At 41.3% G+C, this 14,532-nt stretch overlaps 1 protein-coding gene across 1 annotated transcript in view; it reads right to left on the bottom strand.

Moving 5' to 3' along the window:
* LOC106571759 (prospero homeobox 1a) overlaps window positions 1-11,602 on the bottom strand; it is a 43,801-nt gene extending 32,199 nt beyond the window's left edge. Inside the window, exons 1-2 of the mRNA XM_014145186.2 lie at window positions 11,254-11,602; window positions 5,851-7,881 (exon numbers count right to left, since the gene is read on the bottom strand). Of these exons, the coding sequence (XP_014000661.1) occupies window positions 5,851-7,815 (1,965 nt within the window). The 5' untranslated portion in view covers window positions 7,816-7,881; window positions 11,254-11,602. The remainder of the gene's footprint in view (window positions 1-5,850; window positions 7,882-11,253) is intronic.
* Window positions 11,603-14,532: the final 2,930 nt, after the last annotated feature.

Raw genomic sequence — 14,532 nt, 5'->3', positions numbered from 1 at the left:
ATGGCCTCTCAGAGCGAGCAAGAGATTTGAAATGTCTTTATTCTTTTGGAACTTTTGTGAGTGTAATGTTTACTGTAAATGTTTTATTGTTTATTTCACTTATGTTTATTATCTATTTCACTTGCTTTGGCAATGTAAACATATGTTTCCAATGCCAATAAGGCCCTTAAATTGAAAATTGAATTGAGAGAGAGGGAAGCAAGATAGAAGAGAAAGAGGCATGGGCAGAGTGGGAGAGGGTTGTTTTCTTCAAGTCTGGCAAGATGACTTGCTGCTGTAAAGACACAATCATGTTAGTCCCATAAGACTGGGCTTTCCTAATGAGACTACTACGCTCTCGCTTCTAAATCAAAATTAATTCAAAACTAATGACAATCACATCATTACATAGATTACATTTATATAAAAATAAATGAAGTATTTTTATGTTGCAAAAATCTACAAACACAGGATCTTCTCCCTATGCTTCACTATCAAGCAACAGTGAATCTTGATTAATTAATATCTTTCACAGCTTGCAAATGTAATAGTGATTGGACTTGGGGTGACACACGGCTATTATTTAGCCATGTTGGTGCCCTTGTACCAGCAAGGTTAGAGTTATCTGAGCACATCTGACAAGACATCATCATTCTCCACAGCACTTCCCCAAAACCTCAAAGTCAAGAGAGAAAATAGCTGCTCCACTTCCTCATTTCAGGTGTAAGGCCAATATACAATGAGAAAAATGATGGAAGCCATCTGCTGCGCGACGCTCCGGAACGCCGATGAACTTCAACACAAAATGTCTGTTGCGACCTTTAGTTATTGTAGACGTGAAATTAACTTGTAGCGGAAATTTTTAAAACCTGTAACACATGGCCGCGTTGTTCTAACTATTCTTCCCATTAAAGGGAGTACATCCGTTAATGCCCCAAAATTATATGCGACATTAGAGAAAAAAGCATCTCACATATGTACAGTTGAAGTCAGAAGTTTACATACACCTTAGCCAAATACATTTAAACTCAGTTTTTCACAATTCCTGGCATTTAATCCTAGTAAAAATTCCCTGTTTTAGGTCAGTTAGGATCACCTCGTAATTTTAAGAATGTGAAATGTCAGAATAATAGTAGAGAGAATTATTTATTTCAGCTTTTAATTATTTCATCACATTCCCAGTGGGTCAGAAGTTTACATGCACTCAATTAGTATTTGGTAACATTGCCTTTATGAAATTGTTTAAAACCTGTTAGGGCTAGGGGGCAGTATTGACACGGCTGGATAAAAAACATACCCGATTTAATCTGGTTACCACTCCTACCCAGTAACTAGAATATGCATATACTTATTACATATGGATAGAAAACACCCTAAATTTTCTAAAACTGTTTGAATGGTGTCTGTGAGTATAACAGAACTCAAATGGCAGGTCAAAACCTGAGAGATTCCTTTACAGGAAGTGGCCTGTCTGACCATTTCTTGAACTTCTTTTCCATCTCTATCATTTACTAAGGATCTCTGCTCTAACGTGACACTTCCCACGTCGTCCATAGGCGCTCAGAGCCCGGGAAAAAACAGAATGTCGTCATTCCAGCCCCAGGCTGAAACACATTATCGCCTTTCTCAAGTGGCCGATCAAGGGACACTGGGCTTATGCGCGTGACCCCGACCGCCCCCGCCTTTGGGATGTTTTCCTCTGTTTGCCGAAAAGGAGATTCCCTGTCGGAATATTATCGCTTTTCTACGAGAAAAATGTCGTAAAAATTGATTTTAAACAACGGTTGACATGCTTCGAAGTACGGTAATGGAATATTTAGAATTTTATTGTCACGAATTGCGCCATGCGCGCGACACTTCTTTACTATTTCGGATAGTGTCTGGAACGCACGAACAAAACGCCGCTATTCGGATATAACGATGGATTATTTTGGACCAAACCAACATTTGTTATTGAAGTAGCAGTCCTGGGTGTGCATTCTGACGAAGACAACAAAAGGTAATCAAACTTTTATAATAGTAAATATGATTATGGTGAGTGCTAAACTTGCCGGGTGTCTAAATAGCGAGCCCGTGATGCCTGGGCTATGTACTTAGAATATTGCAAAATGTGCTTTCACCAAAAAGCTATTTTAAAATCGGACATATCGAGTGCATAGAGGAGGTCTGTATCTATAATTCTTAAAATAATTGTTATGCTTTTTGTGAACGTTTATCATGAGTAATTTAGTAAAATGTTAGCGAATTCCCCGGAAGTTTGCGGGGGGTATGCTAGTTCTGAACGTCACATGCTAATGTAAAAAGCTGGTTTTTGATATAAATATGAACTTGATTGAACAAAACATGCATGTATTGTATAACATAATGTCCTAGGGTTGTCATCTGATGAAGATCATCAAAGGTGAGTGCTGCATTTAGCTGTCTTCTGTGTTTTGGTGACATTATATGCTGGCTTGAAAAATGGGTGTCTGATTATTTCTGGCTTGGTACTCTGCTGACATAATCTAATGTTTTGCTTTCGTTGTAAAGCCTTTTTGAAATCGGACAGTGTGGTTAGATTAACGAGAGTCTTGTCTTTAAATGGCTGTAAAATAGTCATATGTTTGAGAAATTGAAGTAATAGGATTTTTAAGGTTTTGAAAATCGCGCCACAGGCTGGCAGTGGCTGTTACGTAGGTGGGACGCAAGCGTCCCACCTAGCCCATAGAGGTTAACTTGGGTCAAACGTTTCGGGTAGCCTTCCACAAGCTTCGCCCAATAAGTTTGGTGAATTTTGGCCCATTCCTCCTGACAGTCCTGGTGTAACTGAGTCAGGTTTCTAGGCCTCCTTGCTCGCACACGCTTTTTAAGTTCTGCCAACACATTTTCTACAGGATTGAGGTCAGGGCTTTGTGATGGCCACTCAAATACCTTGACTTTGTTGTCCTTAAGCCATTTTGCCACAACTTTAGAAGTATGTTTGGGGTTGTTGTCCATTTGGAAGACCCATTTGCCACCAAGCCTTAACTTCCTGACTGATGTCTTGAGATGTTGCTTCAATATTTCCACATCATTTTCCTCCCTCATGATGCCATCTATTTTGTGAAGTGCACCAGCCCCTACTGCAGCAAAGCACCATCACAACATGATGGTTCCTCCCCCGTGCTTCACGGTTGGGATGGTGTTCTTCGGCTTGCAAGCGTCCCCCTTTCTCCTCCAAACATAACAATGGTCATTATGGCCAAACAGTTCTATTTTTGTTTCATCAGACCAGAGGACATTTATCCAAAAAGTACAATCTTTGTCCCCATGTGCAGTTGTAAACCGTAGTCTGGATTTTTTATGGCGGTTTTGGAGCAGTGGCTTCTTCCTTGCTGAGCGGCCTTTCAGGTTATGGTGATATAGTACTCGTTTTACGGTGGATATAGATACTTTTGTACCTGTTTCCTCCAGCATCTTCACAAGGTCCTTTGCTGTTGTTCTGGGATTGATTTGCACCATTTTCGCACCATTGTACGTTAATCTCTAAGAGACAGAATGCGTCTCCTTCCTGAGTGGTATGACAGCTGCGTGGTCCCATGGTGTTTATACTTGCATACTATTGTCTGTACAGATGAACATGGTACCTTCAGATGTTTGGAAATTGCTCCCAAGGATGAACCAGACTTGTGGAGGTCTACAATCTTTTTCTGAGGTCTTGGCTGATTTCTTTTGATTTCCCCATGATGTCAAGCAAAGAGGCACTGACTTTGAAGGTATGTCTTGAAATACATCCACAGGTACACCTCCAATCGACTCAAATTATGTCAATTAGCCTATCAGAAGCTTCTAAAGCCATGACATCATTTTATGGAATTTTCAAAGCTGTTTAAAGGCACAGTCAACTTAGTGTATGTAAACTTCTGACCCACTGGAATTGTGATACACTGAATTATAAGTGAAATAATCTGTCAACAATTGTTGGAAAAATGACTTGTGTCATGCACAAAGTAGATGTCCTAACCGACTTGCCAAAACTATAGTTTGTTAACAAGAAATTTGGGGAGTGGTTGAAAAACGAGTTTTAATGACTCCAACCTAAGTGACTTCAACTTTAGTTATTGTTTTAATTGTTTTACTCTCTCTCTCTCTCTCTCTCTCTCTCTCTCTCTCTCTCTCTCTCTCTCTCTCTCTCTCTCTCTCTCTCTCTCTCTCTCTCTCTCTCTCTCCCCCTCAACCGTTCTCTCTCTCTCTTTTCATCCTCCCATCGGGAGGAACAGTGTGGCAGTGGATTATGGATCTCTGGGAAGTGCTCCTCCCCTTTTGGTCAGAAGACAAATTAAGTCACTGTTATGAAAGAAAAACAGCTCATGCAGCTGTTAACGTCCATTTCAAAGAAAAGAAAGGGAGGAGCGGGAGAGAAAGATTTTTTTTTTAAGTATTTGGGTGCCAAGCAACAGCTGAAGGCTCCCCGGGCTGTTGACAGATATTTATGAAACGAGAAAAAAATTGAAAAGAAACGACAACGATTGTTTGTTTTTACAATGGGGGATGATAAGACAGGGGGAAACACAGGTGGTCATAAATAAACATCTTTACTGAGTCCTCAGGCGAACTTTATCTCCCATACACACACACACACACACGCATGAACACACACACACACACACACACACACACACACACACACACACACACACACACACACACACACACACACACACACACACACACACACACACACACACACACACACACACTGAGCCCTGAGGTGATCACAACACAGACATAGATCAGCACTAACATACAGTAGCCATACAGTAGCATCCGTGTTAGATGCTTTCATCAATGTCTAACTTTTAGACACAGACAACAACAACAAAAACATGCGCTCTGTCAATTCTCAGCCAAAACATGTCCAAGCCTGTTAGACCATAGATACACTGAGTGTACAAAGCATTACGGGCACATGCTCTTTCCATGACATAGACTGACCAGGTGAATCCAGGTGAAAGCGATGATAACTTATTGATGTCACTTGGTAAATCCACTTCAATCAGTGTAGATTAAGGGGAGGAAACTGTATTTTAAGCCTTGAGACAATGGAGACATGGATTGCGTATGTGTGCCATCAGAAGCATTGGAGTCAACATGGGCCAGCATCCCTGTGGAACACTTTCAACAACTTGTAGAGTCCATGCCTGACAAATTGAGGCGGTTCTGAGAGCAAAAGGGGGGCTTGCAACTCAATATTAGGAAGGTATTCTTAATGTTTTGTACATTCAGTGTACACTGTACATGTGTGTCATGTGTGTGTCATTGATATAACATTTTCAGTGACAGTGATCACGCAAAATAACTGCTACGGAGGCTTCATAAGTGAAAGGTCTTTGCAAAGACAGGTCTGAATGGGAGAGGGATAGGGAGGTAGCCTATATAGGAGAACGGGGCAAACTGAACGGATCAGTTGAGGCTATTAGACCCAGTCCCAGTTGGTTGACTGTGATCCTCCCATAGGTACCTTACCTCTTTATCTGCAGCCCATGATTGGGGTACACAGGGGTTAAACTATCACTATAGAGAGCCATTGTGCTCAACTTCAGCTTTCTATAGCTTTTGTCTCTTTCAGTCATGTTTCAAATGGGAATCAGGGCTATAAATGTCGTGGAGACATTATCTGACCAATGGCAGATTGACTAGAGTGCTTTCAACCATTTAGTAGAGCGAAAGGTATATGATCAAAAAGAAAAGAGGGATGTAACTGATATAACTGTGCTGATTTAGCAATAATATGCAATATTCATCATAACAATATCTTAAACTATCTAAGATGAACAACCAGCCCTTCTATAGCATCTCTAACTCTCTCTCCCTCCCTCCCCACCTCCCTCCCCCTCTCGGTGTGAAGGATACGGTGCTGCCTGAGTATGGTGAGATGTCGTTCATGTCGCTCATGTCTCCACACTCTGACTTGATGAGGGACAGGGAGAGCCCCTCTGCAGTGCTCCCAGGGTTGGTCGGAGAGAAAGACCGGTGGTGGTGCCCCACGTGATGCCCTGATGACATTTTGGTCCGCAGGCTGGTGGTCTCCCTGGACAGGTCCATGGAGTCTGGGGAGGAACGGTCCTTCCCTGGGTAACCCCCGGAGGGTGGGCCCAGAGGGCTCTGGAAGGGGTAACCCATGAGAGGAAGGGGAAAGGGGTGGCGGAAAGAAGGGGGGCTGAAGCCCATGGAGGTAGAGAGGGAGGAGGGGTGAAGGGAGGGGTGGTGATGACCCCCGTGGGCGCCCACGGCTGAGGATTGGTGATGGTGCTCCGTCTGGGTCTTCCTCACCACCAGGGGCAGCGCCTCCGTCTGGTCGTTGGTGCCGGGCACAGGTATGCTGCCGAACGAGTCCAGGGGATTGGGAATGACGATGTCGCCAAAGCACTGCAGGCGCTGGTTGGCTGTGTGGAAGTTGGGGCCCTTGACATTGACACCAAACCTCTCTGTGGGCATGGGGAGGGGAGGAAAGACTTGGGGTGGTGCGGGGTGAGGTGGCTTGGCAAACACCTTAACCACTGTGTCCACCACCTGGTTCATTGCCGAGTTGAGCTCCTGTTTCAACGTCTCAGCCAGCAGCTTGCCCTCTGCATGGTGCATGGAGGAGGGGCCCTGACCAGGACCTTTCCCCCAGACCAGCCCCTCTCTTCTGAGCTTGTCCCCCTCAGACAGCAGGGCCTGCTCCTGGAGCAACGCCCTTGCTCGGTCCAGGAAGTGTCCCGGATCCAGGTCTGACATCTCATTGTCGGAACGGTCTGTCCGGTCATCTCCCCCAGCATCAGACCTCCCAGCGCTGTCCTCAGACATGTTGCCTAGGTCATGGGCCAGGTCATGCTCTGAGTCGTCGGTGGAGTCGTAGATCTGGAAGAACTTCTCCTGCAGCTGGCGCAGCTGCTTCTGCATGTCCTCCAGCTGCAGCTTCAGTTGCCTGCGCTCCTCATGCTTCTGCTCTTTACGCTGGCACACCAGCTGGGTGAAGCTCTGCTGCTGCTGCTGGGGCAGGCGCTGCTTCCTTTTGTTCTCCCGGCTGCACACCTCTCCCCTGGGGCTGGGCGGTTGTGGGGGGCAGTCCATCTCCATTTCTCTGTCCCTGTCACCGTCCATCTCTCGCTCTCTCTCCCGTCCACATTGTTCCAGTTCGTGGTCCCGCTCTCCGAGGTGGCGTGTGGGCACCACCACGCCGGGTGAGTGGCTCATGCCCCGGATGATGTTCTCCACGCGGGCACGCTTGGCCCGGAGGTGCTCGTCGTTGAGGCGCTCTAGGTCGAAGGTGCCCAGAGCCGGGGGATGGCAAAAGGGGGACAGGCACTCCTGGGGGCTGTCCTGGGACGAATTACTGCAGGCGTCCTCCTGGGGGGCTTCGGAACCCCCACTAGAGAGGCCTGACCTGGGGAACCCCCCATCCTCTCTATCTCCTCTCTCCCCCCTATCCCCTCTCTCTCCTCTTTCGTTCTTGGCCATGTTGCTCTTGAGGAGCTGGGAGATGATATTGGCGCCGGGGAAGGGAATCATGGCGTCTTCATACGAGTTGGCTCTCTTCAGGAGCTTCCGGAGCATGTTGGACTTGGACTCGCTGTTGGTTGCTGTGACGACCCCGGCGTGGCCGTGCGGCTCCACCATGGAGCAGTCCATGGAGTCTGCATCGGCGCCATGGTGGTGGGAGTTGAGAGAGTTCATAGCACCGAAGATTGCTGCTTTGGCATGGGCGATGTCGGCGCTGGTTGTGGCTGCTGCTGCGTTGGCGGCGTTGCTGCCCACAGTCCTCTTCACCCCGATGTCCACTCGTCTTCTCTTGGTCTGTCTGCTCAGGAAGGAGTCACTGTCATGGTCCGGCATCACGGTCTGCTGCTATTGGGCCATATCCCACAAAGCCACTCCTCTAGGACCACTACTGAATGACACCTGTAGAATGAAAACATAAAGGAAACATGGTCATAACACTGTCATGACCAATATATTTACACCTATTGTGACATATATTGTGTTATTTTATGGCTGGTTATGACAACAACATAAGAGTGTCAAAACCCAGATTTATTCTAATGTGATTTCCCATGTCAAGAAGTTTCCCTTCGTTGGAAAATGTATTTCTTAAGTCCTTTGTTGTTGTTGTAATGAATTCTTTACAGTCATGTTTTTTTTTCATTATATTTAAAATAAAATAAAATACACTTCATGACACTGCATGAAGCATTATGCCCTTCCTGTGTCACTTTACTTGGACTAAGAAAATACACTTTGTGACACTGTCAAGAAGCATTATGACCATCATAATCATATAAACCAGATAGGCCTATCGTGTACATGCCCTTGTGTCAAGTCATCAGACAAAAATAGGGTGTCTTGTCCTGCTCCTGAAACCGTGGTATAGGGTGCAATTTCAGACGCACCCTACATTTTCCTCTGTCTGTCCCCTGTTCCACACTGCCTGCCTGTGCAACACTGAACCAGTTCCCACGCAACACAAAGCTGCATAAAATTATGATAATTACTTAAGCACATTTCCTCATTTCCATTTTTGTGCGCTTCAAGCCAGCACAGAAAACCATTAGCTCAAAAGACTAAAGAGAAAGGCTGAGGTTGGATTAAGAATACCACAAAGACACAGTAAACACAGTGGAACTATTTCTGATTTAATTATAATCTCTTCTCCAAAAGTAATCTGTAGGTCATTTACATTTTAGGTAACATTTAGATTAGAAGTTGCCCATACCCAAAGCAATTAATTAAGTGCATATAGGGTCGTTCCATTTGATTTCAATCACGTTTTGACCACACCCCTTTTGATTTAAACAAAACTTTCTATACATATCTGCCCATGGTAGAAAGTTACTTTGGACATGAATGTCAAAAATATTTGGAGATAGAGATGCTCAAAGTTTAACCATATTGCAATATTTTAACCATATTAAACCATATTGAAATGACGAGACATCCATTTCTTCATCACTTGAAAAATATAAACAGTTGAATTGTATATCTTTTTTTATAAATGTTACAAACATGGTTGTTTTGTTTTGTAATTTCTTGAGAAAAAAAATGTTTTAATACAAACTATGTAATTTTTTTACGTTTAACGTCAATTATCTAAAAATGCATGGAGTCAGATTCTTTTCCATTTTCCCATGTTGTAGATTAGACCTGATTTTACATAATCTTAGGTGTTTGTGTTGTGCCTGCAATTGTTTGAGACACAGAATACTCTTGCGTTCAGGGTGGGTGTAATTTCAGTAATAGAAATAGAATTCATAGAATGGATATATATCCCTTCGGATCACTGGAATTTAGCTGGTACATCATTGACATTTAAATTGAATTGAAATTTGAACTTCCAGTTACAACCACAAAGATGTTGAATGTCAACTTAAATGGGGATGTCTATTTTATTATCTATATTTATATGATTTCAATAGCTTTCCTATGGAACATTGACAGTGTAATTTAAAATAACGGATATTCCCATTAAAGTCAACATTCTCTGATGTGTGGACCAACCATCTTTGTGCTACCAAATTTTGAAAGTTTAAGACATGCTGTCTCTCAACCTATGGTGGGCACAACACAAACACCTCAGATGATGTTTAATATATACATTTTTTTGATAATTGGTGTTTAAGGTTAAAAAATAAGAAATTATAAAATAGTTTGACAACCCTGTTTGTAAGCTTTTAAATTATATAAAACTCAACTGTTTATATTTTACAGTGATGAAGACATGGATGTCTCATGGTAGGGTTGGGCACCGCTATCTCCTAAATGTTTTGGCATTCAGGTCCAAAAAGTTACTTTCTGACCACTTCTACCATGGGCAAATATGTATAGAAAGTTTTGTTCAAATCAAAAGGGAGCAGTCAAAAAGTGACTGAAATCAAATTGAACGACCCTATAGTACAGTAAGTGTATTCATCCAAACCACATATCACACCCATTTAAAGTGTTATAATAACAAGTGCCACAAACAATAAAGCCTATTTGCAGATTGCTTCTTATATTTTACTGACTGAATGCGCACTGATCGAAGGAGCAACTTAGAGCACTATGACAAAAATGTTATGCCTTTATGAATGGAAACATTTTGTCACCATCCAGACGGCATCAGTACCCCTTTGTAAGTAACGGCTGACGACTACACATGTCGTCATCAGTGGTGTAGGACTTTTATTCAGTATATTTACAGAATTAATTAACATTTGCTGGCAATAGAGAAAAAATTCAAACTTTTATGTAAAATGTAAGAATTATTTTGTTACATTACTTCATATTCCTCATTCCTCAGTATAAGTGCTGGTTTTAGCCAGCTGGCAAATTTTCAACCACAGTCCCTGGGCAGGTTATTAAAAACAATTACAATAATAATACAGACAATCAATGAGCAGTGAGCACACACAGAGCAACATTGGACAAGCAAGACGTAGCATGCAGACAGACCAACATAGCACAAAAAGCAACAAGACAAAATCCATAAAAGCAACAGTGTTTCCACACCTCACAAGCTACAGACAACAGACAACATGGAAAGCTGCAATAGATAACTAGGGATTATGTTCAAAAGTCTGATTGGCCTTTAGCCATGTCTTCATGTTTTTTTGTGAAAATGTGATAGGTGGTGCAGTTGTGTGTTCCCAGGATCTTTACAGCTCTGAGAGAGAGAACGGGGCACCATCAAGGTAAAAAAAAAAGTTCATAACCCTTTGGACAGTTACGCCACTACTAGACTGAAACATTCAAAGAGTAGATCACATTTATCTGATATGATATATATCAGATATTAATAGTGATAAAACCAAGCTTGTTAAAATCGAAACGACTCACAAGCTTATTACACTGAACGAATAAGAACACACACAACAAAGACCATATAGGAGACTTGAAGGTGTAGCCCACACAGATTCAAAGATAACGGACTTCAGCCTTTGATCAAATCAAACCAAGTCAGACAGCCTTGAAAGTCTTTAGCCTATGTGCTAAAAAAAACATTTATTCACAAATAACACATTTAAAAAGACAGTAACTTACTTTTAAAAGTTAGAAATAATCTGTCTGTGATTTACAAGGAGAAAAGTGTTCTGCACATCATAACAATGAAGCAACTTAGTCACACTTTAGGTGAAAGAAAACAATTCAGCCTAATAATATCGTAAAAGATAGCTAATGTTGTCTTTCATCAGAATAAATTCTGCTGTTCATCTTTTTATTTTTTTTAATTTTTTTGCCCACCAAACGCACGCAACGCAAAAGAACAAGAGGGAAGTAACTGAGGACACGGTTACTTACCCGCAGATGAAGGGAAAGGCCTTTTTTTTTTACTGCTGAAAAAGAATACGGACTATGGAAGCTTCGCCGCGAAACGTTGAATGTTATAATTTCTCAGGGAAGGAAGAGTAGGAGTAAAGTGAGTGATGAGCGCGACCGTAGAATATAAAAAGAGATATAAAAGAGCTATTTTGCTCCGCTCTCTATCATCTTCTCTCGAGGGGTGAAAGACTGGTGATGATGTCGTAGCAGCTTGACCGAGGCGCACGCGATGCAGAGCTTCGATGCTCGAGCTCTCCTCCACCAACAAGATTCACTTTAAGACACAGCTGAAGGAAACAGGAAGACGGCGCGTCATAAGCTTGGTGATGTAACGGATCGCACCTACCAATAAGAACTGTCCATCGTATCCGGAGGAGTACAATGCACTGAACTTGACCGAGGAATGGGACTTCAACGGACTAAAAAAATATATAATTTTGTTTACAAGTAAATTATTTAATATGTAAGAAAACCTCATTTAGAAGTAGCTTATGGCATTGTAATACTGTCAATAGGCCTAATGTTTGCATAAACATTCATTTTATAGACATGTTATTGTGGATATACGATAATAGCAATTTTTTAAGACACAACATTTATATTTTAAATGTCATGAATACGTGTTTATGTAATTTTAACTAATGTTTAACGGTATCCATTAAAGACACACATTCCTCACAAATTTTACGCAACATTGTTTCATTTCGTTTTTTATTTCCAAGTTTGCCATTCGATAAGAGATTAATTGTCGTGTCTCAATTAGGCTTATTGATTTGTGTTTAGTGCAACATTATCCTTGTAACAACGATAAGATTAACTTTGTGAGTCTCCTGAGTCCAGGGGTTGAACGTGACTGCGCGCAGTGGCTCAGAAAGGCATGGTGTCGATATATCACTACCCTGGTTTGATTTACCGACCACAGACGAACACGCTAAGGTTTGAATACACTATATCATGGAAATGTTATTATGTTATTGCCTGATAACACTGGCCAGAGTCATTTCAAATACGAGTTTATGTTACATTTTTATTTCATTCACAGGTATTTCTGTCACGGAGTGAGACAAAATTCCATCCCTCTGTTTCACTGCATATTAGGCTAATACTATATTTATAACTGAGCAAACATCAATGTGTGTCTTTTAGTATAGCCTATGCATTTAAGTGGTGAATTTAGATGATCAATTATAGGCTACTTAATCCTCACATTTTATGTTTTATATTTGGCATTTGACATTTAGGCAATTAGTTACGAGGTTTGCTGCAGAAAGTTTTCATTTTGTCCTTTGGAATTCTTGGCCTTACTTTTTACCCTCTGTATATTTTAATTTAAGACACCTGTAACAACTAACCAGCACCTAATCAACTGAATAGGGATATTATCCACTTCAACATATTTGTGATTTATAGACTAGTGAATTTCAGTGTACAATTTCCACGCATGTTTGTAGTAGATTGCTACAATGTAAAGGTAATATCTGTACCGGTCTTCTGTAAAATAATCTAATGTCATTAGCCCTAGTTCCATATGTGTTCATAGTAAGTATAACTAGAGGCTAAATGTCCTCAATAAATTAAAATATAGGTTATATATTTTAAACCAAATGTGTGAATAGCATTATTTGTTATTTTGATATATGATTTGTAATGGTTTATTACGTCGTGTGTTAAACATTTTTTCAACAGGCTCCTCTTTATGCCGAACATTTTTCAGAGCCTCCATGACCTTCATTCTGCAACATTAATTTCTAATGGACGCTATACCACGTTATACACTCACTGTAAAGGGGTTACTGTGAATTTGACAGTAGCTTACAGGCAGCTTGATGGAAAGTAAAATTCAGTATTTCATATTACAGTACACCTACTGCAATATAAAGACCGTATCAAAGAAAGTACTGTCTAATGACACACATTACAATGCCTAAAATTGACGGTATTATACAGTAAAAAAGTAAATGCTACCGCAATTGGAATGAATTAATTCATGACATTCATTGAAGGGAGGGGTTTGTATTCACAGTATTTTACTGTAATTACAAGGGATTGGTGCAAGCAGGTTGGCTGCTAGGTAAAGTGTTTACACATTACGGTATATCACTTGCACTTCTAGAGGCCTTAATACAGGCTTCCAAACTGGCAGTGGCTACAGGGCGAAACAGACCAAAAGGACATGGCAAAATGCATGGCAAAACCATTAAAGGTTAAAGACTTGCTGCTACTCCAATCTGTCCCCTATTCAAATTGATGGGGCACAATAAATCCACATAGGAGTTAAATCGGCCAGATTCTCACGTGCATCTTACAAGGCACGCCTCAAAATATGTTAATGAGCCATACACAACAATACCATGCACCAACTAGTGGTCAAAAGGTTTTCGTTGCTCCAAAGATATGATATGTCAGTGTACCATATTCTGTTGGATGGAATTAAAGTACCATTCGAAATACAGCAGCAATTATTTCCCCTCCCACAATGCACCATAATTTACAGTATGTTCCAGTAAACGTTTCAGAGTATTTTAATCTTGATAATACCTCATATGTACCTACAATTTGCAGTTTTCCATTACAGTGTAGGCTACTTCTTATTGTGGCTGATGCTACTTTCACATGCACTGATATCACCGTTAATACAATTTCATAGGAATCAGGAATGTGGTTATCCATCAATGTGAAGATATATGTCCCCTGAATTTATTTTTCTAGAGGAGCTTTAAACATAAGTGTAAATTGCTTTATTATTATTATTATTATTATTATTGTTATCATCACCATGTAGCCTATGTCTAATGCTTATGAAAATAAACAAGCATTTATCAGCTGAGACTGGGCTATCTTGAATCAAAAAACGCTTAGAGTTAGATTATTTTTTATTTTTTTAACCCTTAGCTGAAAAGTTTCAGTCCACTTTTTTCAGTCCATTATGCCTGCTATAATAAAACTATCCGCTACATAAACAGGATTCTGATGTGCTTAATGAGAAGTCTTGTGATTTTCCTATGTCTTTCAGGCAAATGCCAAAAAGGAAAGGCGCGTCTCTTTTCCATGTCGCAAGCAAGTGTTTTTGAGGACGAATAAATTGCAACGAAGTCAGCAAATTTAGTGTCTGGAGTCTCTTTTTCAAAGCAGGTGTCCCGCTCCCCGCTCCCCAACTCGGCCAGTTCATTTGGCTTCATCTCCCCATGGTGCCCTCGGTGCATACACTCCATGGAAAAACAGTCCGGGACATTAAAGAGACTGTGTTTGGAAAAGGAA

The sequence above is a fragment of the Salmo salar genome, chromosome ssa15, assembly GCF_905237065.1.
Source record: "Salmo salar chromosome ssa15, Ssal_v3.1, whole genome shotgun sequence".
NCBI classification, from domain to species: Eukaryota; Metazoa; Chordata; class Actinopteri; order Salmoniformes; family Salmonidae; genus Salmo; species Salmo salar.
This window is presented reverse-complemented; position numbering and strand designations above follow the sequence as displayed.